A 24401-nucleotide genomic window follows, 5' to 3' on the forward strand; every position below is an offset into this window, starting at 1 on the left:
CAGATAATAGAGGAGAGTATATCTGCTAAGATGGTGAGAACATATGCCCCGGTGATGAAGAGGAGGAGTAAGACCTCCCCTAGGGACACCACTGAAATCTAGCTATTGGAGAGTGGGAACAGGGCTGGGAGTGCCCACCATTCACCAGGCTCCAGCTGCTAGTCTGCTGGGCTAGGGAGGGACAGGACTTCCTCTTCCTCTGCAAGGCCACTCTGGGGGGGGGGGGGGGGAGAGAAGAGAGAGAGATCAGACCCACCTTCGGGTACCTCTCCGCAGCTGCAGGAAGCTCCGTGGCTGCTGCCAGCTCTGAAGGCTCCCAGCAGCACAGGGGAGATCAGACCCACCTCCACCTCTGGGAATCTCCCCTGGCTGCAGGAAGTGCCGTGGCTGCTGCCTTCAGAGCCCGGCTCAATGCAGCACAGAAAGACGGTGGCAATCCCGTGACCCCCCCTACATAAGCTTTGTGACCCCCCCCATGACCTCCTTTTGGGTCAGGACCCCCACAATTACAACACTGACATTTCAGCTGTAAACATATGAAAATGCTAAATTGACCAATTTTAAAATCCTCTGGCCATGAAATTGATCAAAATGGACTGTGAATTTGGTAGGGTCCTACCAATGAGCAATATTCATACTAGAGCTCTGCCAATTCATCTCAATCCTTATCTGTGAAACAGACAACTCTATTTCCAGTCTTGTGAATTTCTCAAACAGAAGAAACGTGACTAATAGTGCCAAGTTGTGTCTGGAGTTTGTATAACTAGAATGAAACCAAAAATATATTCACTTGAGACCCGTATCCAGGTCTTCTGAAGTAACAGAAGCCCAGTGCATTAACTACCAGTGAGCCTTCTATGCGCCTATTGTGTCTGGACACACGATTAGTTTGTTGATTTTTTAAGTTATCTTTCAAAAATCGGAGGATTTTTAGTTTTAAAAAGAGATATGTACTCACCAATTTTTCCACATCCACTTCCTCTTCACTCTGGAAATCAGAAGCTCCATCCAGCATCTCATCAGCAGAATCATCAGTTTTTTCATCATCATCTTCCTCCTCCTCTTCCACATCATCAATGGTAATATCAACAGTAGGAGTATAACCCTTTTTGTGGTGTTTGGGTTCTTGTGATCTCTGTTCTGGGGTCAGGATATAACCTTTAACAGATTTCTCAACTTTGTTCTCTCTCTCAGTGTTACTTTTGTTGTCTAAATCAGTTGTCTTACTAGATATTGTGTTCCAAGAACTATTGACATGAATTGAGTTATCCTTAGCATTTTCACTTGCTTTCTGAAAACCAGTGGTGCCTTGTTCTTGGTTAGGAGAGTTAAGTTTTTCCTGGACATCTAGATTTCTTTTACACTCATCTGTACTTTCCACAGGCATCTCCCCTGAATTATTATCATGTTCCTTTGTATAAATGATCTCTGATTTATTTTCCCGTTCCTCCATTATATTCTCGGTCTCTATAGAGTCCTCACATTCCTTCCTTTTGACCTCTGGCTGAGCACTGCTGTCCTGGTGCTCTTTTTGGTTCTGAAGTGGTTGAGTCCCTTCCTGCTGCTTGTCTTTGCTTTCCAGCTGTGCATAAATCTCTTGCTTTTCCTGTGGACTCTGTGACTGTGCAGCATTCCCCTTCTCTTCCCCCTTTTTCTGTGGCTCTGCATTTCCCTCCTGTTCAGTATCTGGACTCTCTGCTTGTACAATGCTCGTGTACTCCTCCACATGGCTCTTTAACATTGCAGTCTCCTCCTGCTCCATGGGACTCTCTGGATATACAGTATTTGCAGGAGCAACTACTGCTTGACCTAGTAATTCTGAAATAGTCTCTGAGTTATCTGAAACTTCCTCCAATACTTCTTCAGAATGTACAGAGTCCCCTTTCTTTTCAGTGATCGCTTTGTTTTTCTCACTGATTGGCTTCTCACTGATGTATGAGTGGTCTGATGATATCACATCTGCAGAAACATCATGCTGGAAGGTGGGAATGTCATCTGAGTAATCCTCCAACATCTCTGGATCCTTCTCAGCCATCTCTGAGACAGTGGAGTTTCTGTCAGATATGATCACATCAGCTGCAGACTCATCAGTACTATTTGACTGATTTGCTGGCAACTCATTTTCCTCTTGTTTGCTATCTGACACTGTGACCTCTGACTCCATGACTTCTACATCTTCTGAATGTGAAGACTTCTCAGGCTCTTGCTGCTTAGTAGGACTAGACTCATCTTTTTGGCTTACATTCTGGGAATCTTTCTTTATCTGGAGGGATGCAACATGATGAAGAATAGAGTTTGGGACAGACTTCTGTCCTGGGAGCTGAAGCAAGGCAAAACTGCCAGACTGAAGGGGTATGAGACTGGCAGCATTAGCTGGTTGACCACCTGAGCTACACGTTATTTTAGATTCAGAGCCTGTCTGACCTGCAACGCTGCTTGCTCCTGGAGGAGAGATCCGCAGAGTCAGGGTGCCTGCTTGTGACACAAAACTGGGTACCGACGGAAGGATGGATGATGCTTGAGTGACCAAATTAGCTGTAGGTGCAGACTTGGATCCAACCGTTTGTACTGCTGGGTTTTTGACAGGGGAAACCGAAGGAATAGAAATGGAGGACGTAGGTGATACAGGTGTCTCAGGAGGCTTAGAAGGCCCAGGCAACCGGATTCCTACAACAGAACCTATGAGAGAGATGAAACACTAATCACTATTTCCTAGAATCACTCCTCCTGATTCTAGTATTTGATGTTATATAAATTAAAGCAGAAAGATCTTCTTCCAAGGATTATAATATAATTAAGTACTAAACCACAGAATTACAATATAACAACTAGGGCTGCATAAGAGGCATGCTACCATAAGATTTCCACGAAGGACACTCTTTTCCATATTTTGTCAGTTAATGCACAAGTTTCATCAATGTGTTGAAAAGGTGGTCATTAGATCCAGTGAGAAAAAAGTTTTCATAAAAACAATTCAAAATAAATGAACTCTCTCTCCTTTACAAATTTTGTCAGAAAATTTCAAAACAATTCAAATTTAAAATATTTCATTTCATTTTGGTGGTGATGGGAAGGAACACTCACTTTTTTCTTTACTTGTCCCTCCTTCTCTTCTTTAAAATGTAAAATAGTGTAATTTTCCTCACCAAAACAAAATGAACAGTTCTGAAATTTGATGAAAATTAATTTTTCACAAAATTTTTCATTTAATCTAAAAAGCCATTATCTGTCAAAACAATTTTGGCTAGTGGCAAATGGTCAGATTTATACTCACCGAAGTGATCAATCCAATTTCTTTAAAATAGTGCTGAGATAGTACATTGACCCTTTGCTAGACATAAAAAAGTCTTTACCTAGCGCACAAAATTCCTAAATTTTGTGTAAAGGAAGTACTGACACAACATTTTTTCGGTTGAAGACAAGTGATATTTTATCCAACATCACATCATATCTGAATGATTATACTTTACTTTCCCAACCTACACAAGCAAGACACATTATGGTCATTTTTTTCTTGGCAGTGTGGTGGTGAAATCTCAAAACACAAATAATCCTAGTGTCCTGTACTAGTTCTATGCAATTACTTTGACTTTCAGTGGAAAAAGGGGCACGTGACAAAGGAAAGCTCACCTGCTACAAGATTTACCGCAAACAATACGCTGAAGATTCAGGAAAGAATGGCAAAGACTTTGTACCTGGATTGCGGAACATTACTGGCTGAATGTTGGATTGGGTGCCAGCAGCTCGGAGCTGATGCAGTGGAACAAGCTGGATGATCTGTCCGTTGGGATGTCTAAATAGGTTTACCCCACCAGGGCTCCTGAGAGGCTGCAGGATCATCCTATGCCCCTGAGCAAGCTGCATATTATGGAGGGGTCGTAAAGCAGGAGAACCTTGATGCACTGGAATCAGCAGTAATCGAGGTCCTACACGCTTCTCTGTTCCAGAAGACAGCCCTTGGGTGCTTGCAGTTGTAGTCTGAGAAGAACCATCTTCTGAAAAGTTAGTACAAAAATAGAATTCATAATATGATTCACAATACTCCTTGACAGAAACAATCACATACATTATTTGGCTTTACTTGTCACAAAAGTAGGTAAGATGTTTTCAGACAGAAGTGTCATTTTTCAACTAACAATATCCCTTTAAAAACTATTTTATAAGAGGTAATTTCAACATCCTCCATTTATCCACAAAACACATATAGCATGGACCAGGGCAGTACAATCTTCTCCACTCTACTCTGTCAATAATCTCCTCAACCATGTGAAAGAATCATGGACTGAGAGGGTAATTATCTGCTTTCGTGCCTAGTTCTTAGCCTTTGTGGTAGTGATGGTTTTGTGATAAGACATTTATCAGCTAGGAAATAGTCTGAAACCACCAACTCATTTCATATTACACAGCGAACAATCACATGGCTACAGTTTCTGTTTACTAACAGCCTGACCTGAATTCAAAGCAGAAACTTTAGAGGTGAAGGCTCCATACCCCATTCCACTGAGCAGCCTCGTCCCACTATTTTCTCTCTGATGGAACTGTACAGTTGCAGACTTATTCCAATTCTGATGCAACCAGTGTTTCCAGCAACAAATTAGCCAGTAGTGCCTGAACCTTACCTGGTCTTGGATTCAGTGAAGGACTTGTATTAATTCCAGAAAGTATAATAGGAACAGAACCAACAGACGAGGTTGGAGTGGTCACCATGGACGTGACTGCAGTTGTCACCACAACTGGGGATGAGGTGGTGGTAAGAACAGGATGATTAATGGTTGGTGTAGTTACTACAGATTTAGGGAATGATATGGTAGCTACTGGTGTAGTCATTCCAGTTGCTTTTGTTATGTTCACAGTGGCTGTAGGGGTAGTGGGTGAGGCAGTAGTACAGGCGCTGGTTTCAGATGTTCCAGGAGCACCAGTAATGGCAATGCCAGGAGGAGAGTGGGTAGATTCATTAGCTCTTGTATGGCCGGTAGTGGTCACAGTAGATGATGCCACAGTGGTAACACTTTCTAAAGTAACTGGAGAGATGGTGGTAGCTGCAGTGATGGGAGAAGAGACAGTGCAGTAAACTGGAGATGACCTTGAGGGAACCACTGGAGTGACGACCATTACTGGTGTAGGCCTGACATTGAACTTCTGTGGCCCTGTCAGGGGTTGGGGTGTGCTAACTCCAGGAATCTTCTGCTGCAGAGCTCCAACTTTACTCATCACAAACTGTGTGAACACACCACCAGGTGAGGGTCGAGCAGCTGCAAATAAAAACTTGCAGGTCAAAATCTCAACAGGTTCCCTCTTTGCCCTGCATGAGGTGCTGCAGTAGTCAATTTAGCAAAAATTAGGGCTCCAATGTTGTTAAAGAGCACCTTGTATATGAACTGAAACATTTCAAAACATGGCCATTCACTTTATTATAGTCATGAACAGGCTTTACATTATTAAAAATTTATGTTTTATTCAAGATTTACAACTTTCTGCTGCATTTCTTCCTAGCCATGCAAAAGAATCAGGCTCTATGACACTATGATCTTTATTGTGACACTACAAATAGAGAATTACAATTTCAGTACATGAAAAAAGGAACAGGAAATAATTGGCTCATAAGGGATTCCCTAATTCTTAAACTCTTCCCATAAAAGCTTCTCTGTGAGGTCTTCCTCCTTTCACTGCTTCTTGGTCTCCATCCCCTTAACACTGCATCCACTTGTTACGCCAGCCACTTATTTTTAAGTTGGGGTAGGGTTTGCCATGCCCTTCACATTGAAATCATCACCCTTCCAGCTGAGGACTGGATGGGACTCCCCTTTGACACAATGTTCAAGCAAGCAGAGGGAGTCACTATTGAGAAGCTCCCTCCCCTCCATCCCTTGCTCTCCAGGGTTCAGAATGCTGTCTCCATAGCACCCCAGACCCTTATCAGCTGGGGAATAGAATCTGGTTATCTAGTGTGACAGCCTAACTCTTAATAAAAAATATCATACTCTTTCATGTATGTAGCACCTTTAGTCCAGATGGATTCCAAAACAGTTTTTATACATTAGATATGCAAAAATTACTTCACCCACCACTGAAATGCAGCCACCTCTTCAAAATTGCATAGAAATACAATGCAAAAGTTTACTACAGGAAGGAGAAAACAGCACATCCAGTTTACACTGCAGGGGGTATTTAGGTAGGAAGAACACAATTAACCACAAATCAGAATTTTGCCGAAACACAAATTAACACCCCCTTCTGTTGCCCAGAGCTTCTTGGAATTGTTAATGACCAAGTTGTTGGGCCCCTGGATTTCACATCTTACCCAAAAGATAGCACTTCCTATAGCACAGTATCCCATCATGCCATGCTGAAGTTCTATTTCAGTACTGACTCAGATAAAAGAGTGCCACACATGTCTTTCAGACGAAGTAGTTACTCACATTGTGCAGTAATGACCGTTCTTCGAGATGTGTGTTGCTATGGGTGCTCCACTGAAGGTGTGCTTGCGTCCCTGTGCTGCTGATCGGAAAACTTCAGTAGCAGTGTCCATTTGGCCCACACATGCATCGCCTATCCTTGTGCCCTGCCACGAGGTTAACCAGCACAGGCAGGCTAACCCTCCTCAGTTCCTTCTCTACCGCAAAGTCATAGACAAGAACTATGAAGTAGAGGAGAGGAGGGTGGGTTGTGGAGCACCCATAGGGGGACACATCTCGAAAAACCATCGTTACTGCACAAGGTGAGTAACTTCTTTTTCCAGTAATGTCCCTACAGGTGCTCCACTGTAGGTGACTCCTGAGCAATATCCCTAATGGAGGGCTGGGGCTTTGGAGTTGGGTCAGTTAAAAAATGGCAGTACTGTGGAGCCGAAGATGGCATCGGAGGTGGAGTCCCCAGCAATCACAGTGTTCTGCGAAGGCGTGGACTGACGCCCATCTCACCACTTTACAAATTTCTGAGATAGGGACATTCTTGAAGAAGGCAAAGGATGAGGAGACTGACCTCATGGAGTGTGCGTGGATACTACCTGGAGAGGTCATGTTGCAAACCAGATAATTGTCCTAGCCTGGTAAAAGGCTAAGGCTCTCCTGACATTTAGTGTATGCAATATAGCCTTCCTGTTGTCACAGTGAGGCTTGGGGTAAAAAATTGGAAGGTGAATCAACTGGTTCATGTGGTGCTGGAAGGTTACCTTAGGGATGAATTTTGTATTTGGCCTGAGCTTAACCTTGTTCCAAAAGAATACTGTATAGGGGGAATGTGCCATCAGAGCCACTATTTCTCCTCTTCTCCTAGCCGAGAGGATTGCTATCAGGAAGGCCATTTTCATTGAGAGGTATGTAAGTGAACAGGTGGCTATGGGTTCCAAAGGAGGTCTAGTTAGGCCTTTCAACACCAGGGTTAGGTCCCATGTAGGGTTGGGATGTCAGGGTTATGAGAAAAGGTTTGCTATACCCCAGAGCAATCGGTTAGTGGTTGGGTGTGATAGCACTGAGTATCCCTCTACTTTTCAGTGGAAGGCTGCTATAGCCACTAAGTGGACCCGAAGAGAACTGAGAGATAGTCCCGGTATTTTTTGGAGTCAGTACATAGTCTCGGATCTTTGGAAAAGCTGCAGATGTTGGGGAGATTTTTTGGGAAGTACACCAAATCCGGAACCTGGACCATTTTTGCAGGTAAGTACGGCATGTCAAGGACTTTCTACTGTGTAGCAATGCCTCTTGTACCTCCTTCGAGCAGGAGCTCTCTATGCACTAGAACCATGAAGGAGCCACGCCCTGAGGCGAAGAACCCCAGGTTGGGATGTAGAGTGAGTCCTTCGTTCTGCGAGGGGAGGTTAGGAGTGGCATGGAGAGAGATCAGTGGGCAAGTCACGAGTTGTGACAGGTAAGGGCACCAAGTTGATCTTGGCCAAGTGGGAGTGATCAGTAGGACGTGCTCCTTCTCTTTTTATTTTTAATAGCACTTTTGACAGCAGGGGAAACAGAGGAAAGGCATAGAGAAGTTCCCTGTCCCAGGGAAGGAGAGCATCGCTCAGGTAGTGTTGCCCTATCCCTACTCTAAAGCGGTAACATGCACATTTTCTTGTTCAGGTGAATGGCAAACAGGTCTGTGGTTGGTGTTCCCCACCGCCTGAATAGCTTGTGGAGTACTGCTGGGTTTATCTCCCATTTGTGGTTGTGTGGGAACATGCAACTGAGACTGTCCGCCATCGAGTTGTGTGCACCCTGAAGGTAAGCCTCTGATAATGTAACATTGCGGGAGATACACCAATTCCATACTCTTACTGCTTCTGCCCACAGGGAGGGTGATCTAGCTTCCCCTTGTCGGTTTATGTAGTACATGAACGCTATGTTGTCTATTAGGACTCTTGTGTGCGATACCTTAATCAGCAGGAGGAAATGGGCGCAGGCATTCCTGACCACCCTGAGCTCAAGGAGGTTGATGTGAAGGGATATTTTCATGGATGACCACTTGTCTTGTATTGTGAGGTCGTTTAGATGCGCGCCTCATCCTATGAGGGATGCATTGGTGGTGAGAAACAATGACAGGGGATGGGGTGAGGTTTGTGAAAAGGGGATCTCTTGGCAAACATTTTTGCAGGTAAGTACCAGTCCAAGGAGTTTTTGATCCTGGTGGGTAGTGACAGGGGTTTGTCTAGTTGGTCTCCATTTGGTCTGTAAATCGAGTCAAACCACATCTGGAGACATCACATATGAAGCCTGGCATGTGGTATTACCACTGTGCCCACTGCCATATGCCACAAAAGTTGTAGGCAGTGTCTTGCTGAAATTTGTGGGTTGTTTTGAATGGTCTCTCTAAGTGTGGCCAAAAAGAGGAATCTGTGTTGAGGCAGGAGGGCTCTGGCCTGTAACAAGTTGAGGTCGGTGCCTATGAATTCCAGGCGTTGCACTGGAGTGAGGTTGACTTCTGGCCATTGATCTGTAGGCCCAGTTCTGTGAACAAGTCCATTGTGTATTTGGTGACATGGTGAGCCTCTTGGAAGGACCGGGCTCTGAGGAGACAATTGTCTAGGTAAGGGCAAATCATGATCCCTTGGGAGCATAGGTGCATGGCCACTACTGAGAGGACCTCGGAGAATACTCTTTAGCTGATAATAGCCCAAATGAGGGGTACTCTGTACTGTTAGTGGTTTTGTCCCAGGGTAAATCTGAGGAACAGTCTGTGGGACGGAAGGACTGTGATATGGAAGTAGGTTTCCTGAAGGTCGAGGGCCAAAAACTAGTCTCCCTGTTCCAAGGCTGGAATCATCATAGCTTGAGTGACCATCTTGAATTTTTGAGCTTTGATAAACTTGTTGAGTGCTCTGAGGTCTAGTATGGGTCTCCAACGTCCCTTCCTCTTGGGTATTAGAAAATAGCGAGAGTAAAAACCTTTGCCTCGTAGATGCCGAGGTACTGGTTCTATGTCTCCTAACTGGAGGAGACAAATCTATCTTGTTGTAGTTAACTCTCATGAGAAGGGTCCCTGAAAAGGGCCACAGGGTAGGGTGCTGCAGAATAGGGAGGGAGATAAAGTAGATGGAATACCCATTGCGAACAATTTCCAGGACCCATTGATCCAATGTTATACGTTCCCAGGTGCTGCAGAACATTGCAAGACGAGCCAAATGGGTAGGAAATGTTGGTCAGCTGTGGGGGGGGGGAGGGGGGAGGGGGGAAGTGGTCCTTCGATGCCTTGACCAACACATCAAAACTGGTGTTTGGAGATGAATGGTTGTGATGTGGAAGGCTGCGGGCTAGATGGTTTACGCCTGGGGAACCTAGATTTCTTCTTCTGAGGTCTGTAATAGCACTGACTTGTGTACTGGGAGCTGCATGGTTTGTGCTGGGGCTGTGGACTGAATTTTCTCTTTTGTCCGGGATGTAGATCCCTAACGATCAGAGAGTGGCCGTAGAATCTTTAAGGATATGAAGAGAGATGTCCATCTTCACCACAAAGCGCTTGGTGCCTTCAAAGGGAAGGTCTTCAACAGTCAACTTCACCTCTTTAGGGAAGTCCAAAAGGTGTAACCATGATGCATGTTGCATAACCACTGCTGTGGAGATGGACCGGGCCACTGTATCAGCTGCATCGAGGGCAGACTGTAGCACTGTTTTGGCTACTAGCTGTCCCTCCTGGATGATAGCATTGAATTGGTCACGCTGTGACTCGGGAAGCTGATCAATAAAGTTGCTACGTTTCGAATAGTTGACAAGGATGGCTTGATAATAAGCGATTTGGAACTATAGGGTGGCCTAGAAATAGGCTCTACTCCCAAAGAAGTCCAAGCGTTTCCAATCCTTGTCGTAGGGAGTGGCCCTCATTTGGTGTTGACGGCCCCAAGAATTTACAGCATCCACGATGATGGAGTTGGTGGGAGAAGAGGAATTCCGTCTCCCTAACCAGGACATTTTTTTTTTTCAGCCCACTTACAAGTAGGCATCACCAATGCTGGGTCTGCCATATGTTTTTTGCGGGGTCCAGGAGAGCCTCATTAATGGGATGGGCTATTTTAGAGGATGAGTGTACTGTGTCAACTAGTTTGTAATGGGTGTCCTTGACTTCCAAGGGTATCTGCAAAGTATCTGTAATTTTTTCTGCCAAGTCCTGGAAAAGCCGGAAGTCATCAGCTAAGGACAGTGGTGGAGGCATGATGGCCTCATCTGGGTGGGGAGGAAGATATGTTGGTCTTCGGAGTCACCTCTTCCTCAGTGCCGCCCTCCTGTTCCTCCACAATCTCCTCCAGAGATTTCGAAGTTCTGGATTCCATGGCTGAGGGGGAGTATCTCGGGGGTTCACGGGTAAAGCTGGAAACCCGAGAAGCGTGGGGATGATATGCAACCCAAGGATCCCAGTACAGCCACTGGGGAGGTGGAATAGAGCCCGGTGGTAGTACCTATGGTTAGTGTACCAAGGTGGTGGTGGTGGGGCCATCTGTGGGTGTGCTCAGGAGACCTCTTGATAGTGGGCACCATAGGGAGCACAAGAGGAACAGGGGGAAATGGCCTTCTCTGGCTCGCTGTCTGAGTCCACAGTAGAGAGTGGAAGTGTGTGGCAGGGTAGCAGAGAAGAACTGGTGTCGAGATCCCAGTGCCAAGAAAAGGAGCCTCCGGTACATCAGATACTAGAGGTCTCTCGAGTGCGGGAATTCCAGTGGTTCTGACCAACCTGGTGCCACTGGTGGTACTGAGGGCATCTGGGATCTTGCCTGTACCAACCACGCTAGTGCTGGATGGGGCATTGATGACAGCACCAATGGTACAGCGTGTACCGGCAGCATCTTCTTACTGGAGTGCTGGCTCCTACCTTTGTTTGTCGATACCGTTGACCCTGTGCCAGTGCCTTAAGCAAGTTAATGGTACCTGCCATTCCAGATCTTTCTGAGCTATGGGTACCAGGCTGGGATTATCTCAGTGCAGACAATATTGATAAATACCTAACATCCCTCTTGGGGCTTACACTTCCCAGTCTCTTTTTTGATGAATTACAAGAGGGGTTTGCGACTGATTTCTTCGACCCACAGTCCTTGGATGTTGAGGGCTGTGGGGAAGACTCACATCTGCCAGGTGACTCGTGCTGCAGGTCTGGGGGGGTGGGGAGGAAGTTTGAGGGCTGCCTCCATGAAGATGATCTTTTGTCTCAGCTTCCTGACCATTCAAGACATGGGTCTGAGTTGCTGGTAGACACCACACTTCTGTGGGATGTGGCCTTCCCTGAGGCAACGTACGCACCGGGGAGTGCTTGTCTGCTACAGGGACAGCTTCTTTGCGGGAGAGGCACTTCCTGAAGCCCAGTGAACCGGGCACACCCTGTTGGGGGGAGGGTCCCCAACAAAAAAAGGGGGAAAATACAGTCTTTTTTGTTCAGAAAGAGAAAAAAAAACTACAGCTAAGACTGGGGAGGCTAACTATAGAAATGTTAAAGAAGCTAAGGTCACAAACACACTGCTAATGGCTCCATCTCCAGCCAGGGGAAATTGAGAAGGAACTAAGGGCAAGTTAGCTCACACACGCTGGCTAGCCTCGTCCTGGGACACGAGGAAAGACTGCACATGTGCGGGCCTAACGGACACTACTACCGAAATTCTCCAATCAGCAGTGCAAGGAGGCAAGCACACACATAGTGGAGCATCCATAGGGACACTACTCGAAGAACCTTTCATTTACACTTTGGAAGGTCTCCCATCCAAGAACCGACTAGGACCAACCCTGCTTAGCTTGTGAAACCTAATGAAATTAGAGACCAGTGTGATATGGCTGCTCACATGTTGTTCTCTTAATCCAGATTTGACCATCTCGCTTTTCATTACATCTCTTCATGTGTCTTTGCTGTTTTCATACCTTACACTGACATGACACCTGAAGTTCAAGTGAAATACCACCATTAGAAAAATAAAAATACAAGTGAAGAACAACAGACTAGACTCATCCTAATTCTTTTAACCCTGGGGTTTAAGAAAGTCTCACCAATAAAGGCCGATGACAAAGATAAGAAGGTTCAAATCAGAAACATCCAGTCAGAACAAAAAGCCAACTTTAAACACTTAATTTGTGCTTTTCCACTCAACCTCCTTTGTCCTGACTTTTTATTTAATCAATACTACCACAGCACATCTTCAACCTTTGCAAACATAATTCTAACCTAAGACAAGATTTAGTGTTTTAGGTAAAGAAGTTATTTATTGCAGAGGCAGTTTAGGTAGGCAACTATAAGAGCCAAAGGCAGTGTGCGCTCTTGGACAGAAATCAACAGCAATGCTGTACACTCATTCTCTATTTTATGCTTCAGGCAATTTAAAATACAGTAATTAAGTTCCAACCTACCTATCTGTCTCTGTGCTGGGACATGAGCTTTCAGAGTCGTCACAGTGGGGGCTGAAGTAGTGCTGATGGAGGATGTAGTTTGGGGAGTTGATGTGGTGGGCACCTGGACTGATGGTGTCCCGGAAGCAGCTGCCTTAGCATTGGATGCTACCTTGGAGATCACAGTACTGAGGGTTGAGAGATCAAGTACTGTGGGTCGCAGCCTGCCTGTGATATAAGCAGCTAGCCGATTGGCTGGATGTAATGCCCCCATCAGTCCCAAAAGGAGTTTGGCCTGAGGATAACTTTTACCATTAACCTGAAAGAAGTGGAAAAGGGAAATTCTGTGAAGGAAAAAAAAAAAACTTGCTAACTTACCACCTTTGGACAAGGTGTTTCATTCCATGGGATTTCCGGAAGTGCTTTTCAGAGTAACATTGCAATTCAGAATGGGCATTATTAATCTGCTTTCTGCTCAGGATAACTCCAAGAAATTATTTCACATCTCTACATAACCCATAGATTTTAGATGCCATTCAGACTCTAGGAGGAAAGATACTCAAAGAACCATAGAGTCTAAAGATACTGAAATGAAGTAGAATGAAGCTGGCACATATCTTTTTTGCACTTCGGCTTATGTCTCAGTCTTGACTAAAGATGGATATTCATACTTGGTGAGGATGAAGCTTTGAATGTATCACTCTTTAACTGAACTAATTGCCTTTGGTGGCTGTCCGGAGACACAGAAGAAAGAATACTTAGAGTGCCATGCACATTGGGACAAGTCTTTGAAACGAGACTGCAAAACAGTTTACTTTGGCAATATTTTTCATTATTACTCTTGCTATTATTTGTTATTCTGATAGGATGTAGGACGCCACTTGGTCCCATTTGAATAAGGGGTTAGCTCCAGCTCAGCTTCTCCCTCCCATTGCACAGGAGTTAACAGGAAGGTCTACCAGAGTGGTTGTTTGGGAGACAGATGGAGTAGAACATCTTCAAGAAGAATGGACTACACACCTGTGGTCACTGCACTGTGAAACTCTAAGCTGTAGAGCTTTATTGTTTATTTTCTGGCTATATTAAACTATTTTAATTTTCATCATGTCAACAGCACCCTATAAGCTTTCAAAATAAATCTAGAAGAGGCCCTACTGACTAAAGTCAATATTTTAAAAAACAGACTGGTTATTTTCGATGCCCAACTTGGGACACATTAAAGGGGACTGATTTTCAGAGAGATGAACATTCACCTTCTGAAAATCAGGTCTACTTAAGGTGTCCCAAAAATGGAGGTAGCCTAGATCACTAGTCACTCTTGAAAATCTTGGTCTAAGACTGTTTTTGCTGATGAATTATTCAGTCAAGTTAAATATGTATATATTTGTTCGGCTTCTCCTTATGCTGGCACTGTATTTGTATAACTTCACGCAAACACAGTTTGCTCTTTTTTCATTCATATGCTTTTCCTAACATGTTCTCACTGCTTTCTCTATCAAAGAAATCTATATTTAACAAGAGGCTTCACCTGACTTCACAGTTTATCCCCTCCTACTTGATCCTACAGTTAATTCATAATGCTGAATTTGTGATACCAATAATTTCCAAGAAACCAACTGATTTCAGATTCAGGATTATTACATCACTTCAAGATCAAAAACCTTGTCTGAAAGGGATAAGCAGACAGATAAGGATGATAAGCTATTGCACAAAGCAATTAAGTTTGTTCAGTCTCCTTTTAAAGATCTTCCCCAGCGTGCATCTCTCTCTAAGTATATTTCTTCTGTGGCCCTGGGCACTCATTGATTAAAGACAGAGCCAACTGCATCTGTTGTAAGTTTTCCAAATACAGTATCAGAAAGACCCTGATAAAGTTTTTGCACCTTGGCTACCCAACCCACAAAACAAGCAACAGGACAATCTAAATGACTATGCTTCAGACTTCTAATCTGCATACAGAATGTTACCACTGACTGACTCCTGAAAGTGACAAGCCTGTGTAACTGACTGCAGACTTAACGGCAACATCTCCCAGATAGCATGAAAGTCTATTTGACAGACAAAGGGCCAGGCAGTCAGTAAGTTCTTGTACCATGAAGGAGTTCAGGAACACTGGAGGAAATGGAATCTAATCTCCACAGTAAAGGCAGAAGGACCCACCTGAATCAAGCCTGAGGGGCTCAAATTAGCTTTGCGTTTGTAGGCGACCAGCTTTCCTGCAGGAGAAAGCCCTGTATAAAAAGGCAAGCCTTTTCCCCCCTGCAACTTCTCCTGTAGTTTGTCCAAGGTATCTGCCCGCAAGAACTTTATGTTTTCTGATATTTTGCATGATGACACTGCACTATCAGGAGTCTCCAAGACAGGCATCTCAGGCTTCTCACCCTTGTCCTGGCAGGAAGGCATTGAGATTTTCACTCTGGAGGAATAGACGGGAGGATTCTTCTCATCCCGGGACTTGTGCTCTGAAGCCAATTCAATAATGAAGCTACCCACTTTGAGGGACTGTGGCATGTTACTGTTGATGTGTTGTGATAGGATGCTTAAGATCTTATTGCGATCCTCCTCCCAGTTGCAGTCAGAGATAATCTCGATAAGTTTGGTTGGCCCACCTGGAGTAGTGTGACGAACATAGGAGGTGGAGGAGGATTCCCCCTCACTACGGGAAGACCACCAGCTTTCCTCTGAGAAAGAATTGAAATAGGTTTCTGCAATACTATGGAATTTTAATACCTGGACATTCAATATAGTTTTATTCTCCCCACCTCCACCCTTGTATTAGCAGCAGGGAAACAGAAGTCAAATAATAGCTCAGAGTACCACTCCCCACTTCACAGTGATACAAAAACCGATAAAATCTCAATGGAGAACTAACAATTCCATCCTCCTTATGGTTCATTCCATGCAGCCATACCACCTTGTATTGCAATCCCATCACATCTCACAAGCTAAACAAGGCTGGGTCAGTTCAGCACAGAGAGGCAAGAACTCCAAGGAACACTAACATGCAGCAGAGAGTGGTGTTGGTGATTCAGTAGGTGGCACTTTCCCTGGGAGTCAGAAAAGAACCAATGTCCCATAATGGCATTAGGGAGCAAGCATGGTGCTATTTTATGTCTCCTACAAAAGACAGAGGCTTGACCTTTTGTTGTCATTAGCGATTCAATGGCACTTTTTGAAAATGGTAAGGCTGTTGAGCCCTATGTCCTGGCCAAGTTTAAATCTGGTAATTAATTTCTGCCTACCTAAATTCACCGGCATTTTCAAATGGATGTATTTTTTCCACTTCCCATCCTTAACTGTAGAGTGTTGCTATGCACTGTAAATAGTTGCCACATTTCACCTCAAAGGCAGCTTATTCAGTGGTGGATGATGTGTTCTCTTTAGTCTGTATAACATTTTTAAAGCTCGTAGCACCCTATGGGACACTCTGAGTTGAAAGATAACGTATAAATGCAAGATATTATTCCAGATACTTATTTAATCTATTTCTTTATGGACTGGAAGTTTCAAATTCAGTTTTATATTATGCACTGAGAAAAGTCAGTTTATCTTAACCTTTCAATTCAAACTAATGGAGGTTGCTGCAAAACAGTGCCAAGCATAATGGTGAAGGCACTCCCTTGCCCCATATAACTCTAGCTGGAATATTCTACGAAGGACTCCACAAGCCTGACAGTGTAACGTGGGTATCTGAGCCTTCTGTAACGAGTGCGTATTAATAAAAAACCCCAAGCATCTTATGGTCACTTGTGAACACAAGTCTACTGTGCAACAAAGCCTTGTACCACTAACCAAGCCATCGTAATAACTGTCATTTTAAATTTTAGAGCAGCACTTGGTCTAGACATTTAACCTGTTTTGCTTCCCACTGTACTCGTATACACTTCCTGACAAATCAGGAGACTGAATCAAGAACATAAGAATTTTATTACTAACTGTAATAACACAAGACCTGAAGTGTTGAAAATTACAAATAGAGTACTTTGGTATACCATTTAAAGGTACCATACCCGGTTAAATGGGTCTCAGATTGCCTTATGAAAGTTCTAGGCATATCACCTTCTTGGACTCTCCCTGCATGGCTGCCCTTGGTTTCATCAATATCTACAATATTTTTACCAGAAACTTACAGGTAGCAGGCAGTTAAGTTAAGCTCAAAACTCAAATCTTACCTCCTGATTTATCAGTGTCTTTCTCCATCTCACAAAGTTCTTTTTTAAGGGTCTGGTGCTCAGGATCATGCTCCTGGGAGAAGGAGAAAGAATAAGTTGGGGCGGGGAAGGTGAAGAAAGAGAAAAATTTTATTTTAAACATGACATGACATTTTCTTCAACATTAAAACATGTTTTAAACTAGTTCACCACTCTAATGTCCAGAGCTTAACAGAGTAAAGAAACATATACACTAGCATTTCCAAAAATACAGTTCCAGCCTCAGGATGGCTCTATGAATGAATGGACATTTAAAGCACTACACATAATCCTACATCTGGCTGCAGGAAGATTCCAGATAAGACAAATTTCACACTGAATCTGTGGATAAATTTTTCAAAAACATTTAAGTGATTTAGGAGCCTAAGTCCCATCTTCAAAAATGACTTGGGTGCTTCTGAAAATATCGTCCAACATCTTAACGCATGAAATAGTCAATAGAGGAGTTTGTGGTCAAAAGGTGACATCTCACCTTTCTGGTACAATTATTTGAATTACAGATGTATGGGTCCTTCTGCTGCTTTTTTTCCTCCCTTTTGCATTCATACGCTCGGACCCGGGCACAAGTCATCATCCTCTCAAAGTACAAGTAAACAGGATCCTTGTCCTCATCCCGAATCTGCAACTCAAACAGAACCACTTCATTCGAGATACATATCTGAGCTGTGAAACAGCTACACATTCTAGTGTCCCTTACCTCCAGCAGTGCTTCAATAAACAGAAAAAATAGCAAGGAGTGCTCCTGCTTTCAAAGGTGCAGTTTCCTTCCTAGTACCAGACCTCCATCTAGGTTTTAATTCTGAATTAGGTTTTATTTTAAGTAAAAAATCTAGGTGCAAAGACAACTATTCTGCTTAACCTGGCAGATGATAAAGAGAGAGAGATTCTGCTTTGAGGAAACTTGCTGAATTCTGGTCACATCTCTACATGCTTCTCACATTTTCATGGGCTAAAACACAAAGCAGACTTTTCAATGCTTTGGCACTGGAAATCAAAATGTCTTCATGGTCTAAAACAAAAAATCCATTAGTTTTAAAATATATTTCCTCATTTGTCTTGCACGTCATTCATTAATTAGATAAGCTACATTGAATAGCTCAAGTATTTAAGGAAATTGAATGTTCTGTATTTTGCAAAATAGCATGCATTATTGCTAGAAATTCACAACCCCTTTTGTACATACTAGTACTCATGCAATAATGTGTTTATAAAAGACAAACGGATTTTAAAATTGGGAAGAAAAAAAAATCAACCCCACCTCACCAAAATTCTATTTACAAAAGTATCCAATTATGGACTTAAATCTCATATCAACCTACTTCAGATACTGATTTGTACAGATTTTTAGTGAAGGCTGGTTTGTTTTTTTAACACACAAGGAGGTTTTGCCCTCTTCCTTTGAAAATAGAGCATCTTCCTTTCCTTGCTTACCACTGGGTTGGGTTTGGGAGTATACACTCTCCCTGGTTTGACTCCACTGGAAGATTTGTTCTTACTGGAAGGCAAGAGCTCTGGGGTAGGCAGCACCAAAGGTTTCACTGGTTCAATGACAGATGGTGTTGGGATGTAAATTGGTTCTGGATCTATCTCTCCTTCTACTTTTATCCACAATGGGCAGTTCCTAATAGGCTGCTCTGGCTCTGTATCACAGATAGCTGAAAAATGAAAGAGGAAAAAACGTTTTTTAAAACAGCATATTTTTGCAGTGAAAATGTCTCGTCTAATGCTACAGTAATTACAGAAATATCCATCTAAGTCTAAGCACTGCCTCCTATTAGTTAACCACTCACATTCCCAAGAAATAGCACTGGTTATCTTTCTGGGCTCAAGCTCTGGGCAAGAGTGGCTGGTGCTTGTCCACACCAAGGGGAAAGGGAAAGGAACCAAGGTAAAAATTACATTAAACTTCATCTTCATTTACCAAATGCCAAAAGTAGTAGAGAATGCTGTCACTATTTAAATATTAAACAAAAATAAAGAAAGTAGTTCTACACATTGTGCAATCTTCTTCTGTATTGTGTAATAAAATCAAGACACCCAAGACTTTGTGATGTTTCTCTGTAGCATGAGAATCTTATTCATTCCATAAATCAAACTGACTGGAACATGATGAGACAATGCCATCAATATTTAAGAGTAGGAACAAAGTATAGTCCACATCAATTTCAACCTCTCTTTGGTGTTTAATACATTACTGACAGCTGCCATCTTATTTCCCCAATACACATTAGGGGACAGCCCCTCAGCTGGTATAGAAGTCAGCATAGCTTCACTGAAGTTAGTGAAGCTAAGACAATTAACATCAGCTGAAGATATGGCCCTAGATGTTCAGTTGTTGTGAGAGGGATTAATGAAATACTGGGCAAAGCAAACAAAGGAGTGAATAATACTGAAGTCCCAAATTACATAATGATCAATGTGTTGCGACTCACATCCTGGGCCTCTGAACTGATTTAGGATGATAATCAAGTGACAGACTTTTTACAAGTACCCTGAATGATACCTGGCTATGTTACAAGTCATAAACCCATAAAAAGTTCCAAAAATGTCAACCATGCAGCTAAATGAAAGGCAGATTTCTAAAATATCAATAAAGTAAGAAACAAGATTTGCTTCTAGTTAGTTTCTGGCAAAGTAGGTGGAAGTTGCATGTACAGAAATCTCTTAGAACTCACCCTACTTTCTTGATTCAGCAAGGTGTTTACTATAAATTCAGCATAAAAATCTCATGAAAAAGCACATGGCTTTGAAATTGCTTTGAGTGATCACTCTGCCCCTAGTAATACTCACTGTATTCCACCTTCTTTCTCCTTCTCCTATCTTTCTGTTTCAGCTCATCTTCTTCCCCATCACCCTCTTCTTCCAACTCCTCCTCTTCCTGCTGCTCTTCCCCTTGTGGCCCATAGAATACAAGGCTTCCACGCACAGCTTTCTTCAGGATTTTCTTGTGTTTGGATCCTCCCTTTACTACTAACACCCTTCTTTTCAAGCAAGTGCAGCCAAACATACAGTCAGGCCTGCGACAATGGGTAGGCTGACGCTTTTCCAGTGCTAGACTAGCACAGACACAACCCAGACGGCAGAAATCATTGTTGCACGGTGGTGCTCGCCTTCTGATTATTTTGTGGATAGGTTTATTTTTAAGAGAAGCCTAAAGTTTTAAAAAAAAAAATATATATATATATATATATATATATATATACACACATTTGAAATTCTACTGAGATGATAAACATGCATGCATACAAGATCTGCATACACAATCAATGCCACCACACAATTTACATCAGGTACAGGATTTGCAATTTAAACTGAATGACAGGACACAGAATGGTGTCTTCAAGGGGATGGTCATGCCCACCCCACCCTGATTGACAGGTCTGGTTCTGCCTCTGAGCAAGCTACAGTCAGCAGAAGACCAACTATAAGGAAGCTGAGGACTTGCCCTGGGCAGAAGAAACTGCAAATTACACTGAATGACAGGATAGAGAACAGTTGCACTAAAAGTTGCTGTGAGGTCATGTCACCTGATGTTCTACAGTGGGTAATCCAAGAAGCAGAAGAGCTGAGATTCATACTTAATGAGTAGGGCCCTACCAAATTCACGGTCCATTTTGGTCAATTTCACAGTCAGAGGATTTTAAAAATCATAAATTTCATGATGTCAGCTATTTAAATCTAAGATTTCACAGTGTTGTGATTGTAGGGGTCCTGATACCAAAAAGGAGTTGCGGTGTGGGAGGGTCGCAAGGTTATTGTAGGGAGGGTTGAGGTACTGCTACGCTTACTTCTGCGCTACTGCTGGCGGTGGTGCTGCCTTTAGAGCTGGGCAGCTGGAGAGTGATCGCTTCTGCCAGGATACCAGCTCTGAAAAACAGAGCCACTGCCAGCAGCAGCGCAGAAGTAAGGATGGCATGGTATGGTATTGCCACCCTTACTTCTGCACTGCTGCCTGCAGAGCGGGGCCCTCAGTCAGCAGCCATCACTCTCCAGCTGCTCAGCTCTGAAGGCAGCAGCGCAGAAGTAAGAGTGGCAATACTGTGACACTTTTAAAATGACCTTGTGACCTCCTTGCAACTCCCTTTTGGGTCGTGACTCCCAATTTGAGAAACACTGGTCTCCCCCCATGAAATCTGGTCTTTTGTATGCTTTTACCCTATACTATGCAGATTTCATGGGAGGAGACCAGATTTCACAATCCATGAAGCATTTTTCATGGTCGTGAACTTGGTAGGGCCGTATCAATGATACACCTAGGAACTGACATAAGCAGGACTTATTTTCAATTAAATGCATTAAAGCAATGCCAATTTTGTGCAAAGTTAAAAAAAAAAAAATCAGGAAATGCCAAGTTACCATGTATGTACCTGTATGTTTTATGGTACACAGTTAACAAAATTAACAGACTACATTAAGATACATATCAAAATTCTATGTTAATATAACATTTTGTACACTTACAATTCCAGGATGTACAAAGGTTATGATTCCTAGAGCAACATTAATTCTTGCACTTATCTAGTATTTTCTATTCCTCTTTTCTTTCTTATATATGTATCTTTTCCCATGCTAGGGGTCTTGCAACTGTCACTTCTACTGGGAAGACAGTAGGCTTTCACTCTGTCCCAGGTGGGTAGTGCCTCTTGCCAATGACACTGGCATATCCAACACCACTATTGGCAATGTAGCTCCCAGAATAGCAGAAATACTATTAAACAAAAAAAGACGGCTTCTCTGGGTTAGAAATTCTTCTTGAAGTGGACAAAAGCATCTCCACTGGGGAGTTCTGATTAAGAAAATTATATTGTATCAACAATTTTTAACTCAAATAATAGCTGTTGCTACAATAGAAACATGAGTCCAAGACAAGAAGTTGATTCAGTGTGGACAAGGGTGGGGACTGCCAATACAAACTATACACTTTTCCTGGTTAACTGTTCTTCTGAAATGGCAAACCCCTTCCTTCTTTACAGTACAAGTGAGTGAATTTAGTCAGAAGCTCAACTGTACTATCTCCAACTGTCTAAATTGCTGGTACAGATAGACAAATTAAGAAAACATTTTCTTGACTTTTTCTACAGAGCAATACATCTAACTGGTAAGAAAAGGTGACCCCGCACCCTGTATATTTTTATTAGCATCATTATCTCTTTGTTAAACCCTAGCTACGAAGCACTGGAGTGCAGAAGTAGTAGGTTTGATAGGGAAGGGAAGGGAGGTAATTACAGTAGCTTACCTGAGCAGTGAGCAGAGTTGCCAGGGATATGTCTGCTCGTTCTTCTGTGATGTAGGTCCGTGGTTTCCCATCCCACAAGGCACAGTCCTCTAAGTCCATCAACTTCACCTGAGATTTAGACAAACCTGGTGGGCGAGTAGCCTGTTGCTGCTGGTGTGCCTGACGCAGACTGATCTGCTTTGGCAACATGTTTTCTTCTAGAGCTGGCACCATAAAATTATCCACCTGATTAGCCATGTTGCTACTTGGCAGAGACTTAGTAACCTTCTCCCCTGCGACTGAAAAGCTGTGTTTCTGCTTTAATACAACAGGTGAAGGAAGTATGGGTTTGTAGGATGGTTTTACTCGGCTCTTTGAAACTGTTTGTTTATTCTGAGTTTTCATCTTCCTAGAGGCAGAAGACACAGCGAGAGGCTTGAAAGTATAAGAGGTGGATGGAGTGCTGGTGGATTGCTTCTTTAGAACACTGTCTAGTGTTCGTACATAGCTAGTGCTCTTGGTTGGCAGCTGATAAACCACAGGAGAAGTGGAAGTGCTAGAAGAAAATCCCATGCTTGTTTCCATCAGCTTCCCTTCATTTTCCAGGTATTCATCCAGCTTGTCACTGCAGAAAGCGGAGCGATTCTTCAAAGACCCCTCTGAACCACTACCTGAATAAATATGGAATCCAAATACACAGGAAATAACTCCAGAGAAAGTACACTGCCAATTCTCCTAATAGGTAGAGTCAACAGAGAACAGTAATTTCTTTAACTTTCCAAAGCTTTTATACAACATCTGGGTATGAAATGGGTGATCATAGCATAGCACGCATGCATGCCAAATATGGCCACTCAGTTCAACAATGCACCTAGCAGCCACTGGAATCTTTGATATGGGTGGGTGGCTCATGGCAGTTACAAGTCTCAGGGTGCAGTGTTCCATCTCGCTCTGAATGGGTAACTATGAAGACCTATCTGGAGCACTACAAACTAGGATATGTAGTCTCTCCAAGGTACACCTTTGCATTAAAAAACTATTACAGTGGTTGCAATCTAACTACAGTTTACTTAAATTCAGTAATTTGGCTCCTGGCAAGTTGCCAAAAGCAGCCTCCCATTAGGCAACGGTTGGGTTTCCTCAACCTATGAAGTATCTACTCCCATTATAATTTTAAACATATATACCCAAGAAATTGCAGATTCTTCCCCAAAGAACAGTCTAAAGCAACACTGAAGATAAGAGTTCCCACACTTCTCTAAACAAGGGTTGTTTATATAGAGTCCAAAATGGATCAGTAATAACAAACCTATTTAAGTTAGCTTTTGCCTTTTCTGAGCAGTCATTTGTACAAAATAAAAATCACACTTTTATCCTATTTCAAAGTAGAATAAATCACAATGGGAAAATAAAATCTCTCTGATTCCACAAAACCCCATTCAGACCTTTGAAATCTGTATCAGTGAAATCACAGTAACCAGGGGATTCTTTACTCATAACCATTTCTGCTCCAAAAATTTCACTAAAAATTAAAATAAAGCATTAAGTAAACTGAAAGGATCTGTTCCTAGGACAGAAAAAGGGCCACATGTATCACATGGAAACACTCTTTTCTATCTCTTACCTTCATTTCTAGAAGCACCGTGAAACTTCCCTCGCCAGCCCTTGATCTTGGTAAAATCATTCGTTTTCCCTGTCCTGGAAACAAAGGGAAACCCAGCATCTGGAAAGAAAACAAGCCAGCCTCACCTTATCAACCAGGTGCAAAAACATTACACATGAATGAATAATGATCCTCTACATGTGGAACAATACCACTTCTAACTCAGCCCCCTAACAACATGGAAGTCTAACTGACTGTGACTACAGCACCCTAAAGCAAAGTAACAGAAAAAAAGGCTTAGAATCGACATTTGGGGCCTCAATTTCAGCAGTCCGGTCTATATGAAATATCACCAATACCATACACACAAATGACTCCATGCGTACACGCAAACTGGAAATTTTCTTTGAGCTCATGGCTAGACAGGCAATGTGTGTCCATTAGGGAAAACCCAATTTTATACACATACATGCGTGCCTGCACTAAGCAGGTGTACAGCTGCATGACAATGCCATTACTGAAAATCAGAGCCTGACCGTCACATGGTAGACCACTTGGCCAAGAAGTTCATAGTAATTTAACAGCAA

General features: G+C 43.0%; 1 protein-coding gene across 1 annotated transcript in view; it reads right to left on the reverse strand.

The window, feature by feature from the left end:
• MGA (MAX dimerization protein MGA) overlaps positions 1-24401 on the reverse strand; it is a 92447-nt gene that overhangs the window by 31791 nt on the left and 36255 nt on the right. Inside the window, exons 7-17 of the mRNA XM_074955663.1 lie at positions 23836-23934; positions 22233-22882; positions 19787-20147; positions 18428-18651; positions 17469-17615; positions 16958-17030; positions 14946-15466; positions 12807-13104; positions 4620-5252; positions 3696-3995; positions 959-2679 (exon numbers count right to left, since the gene is read on the reverse strand). Coding sequence (XP_074811764.1) covers positions 959-2679; positions 3696-3995; positions 4620-5252; positions 12807-13104; positions 14946-15466; positions 16958-17030; positions 17469-17615; positions 18428-18651; positions 19787-20147; positions 22233-22882; positions 23836-23934 — 5027 coding nt within the window. The remainder of the gene's footprint in view (positions 1-958; positions 2680-3695; positions 3996-4619; positions 5253-12806; positions 13105-14945; positions 15467-16957; positions 17031-17468; positions 17616-18427; positions 18652-19786; positions 20148-22232; positions 22883-23835; positions 23935-24401) is intronic.

Source organism: Natator depressus, chromosome 6, assembly GCF_965152275.1.
Source record: "Natator depressus isolate rNatDep1 chromosome 6, rNatDep2.hap1, whole genome shotgun sequence".
NCBI classification, from domain to species: Eukaryota; Metazoa; Chordata; order Testudines; family Cheloniidae; genus Natator; species Natator depressus.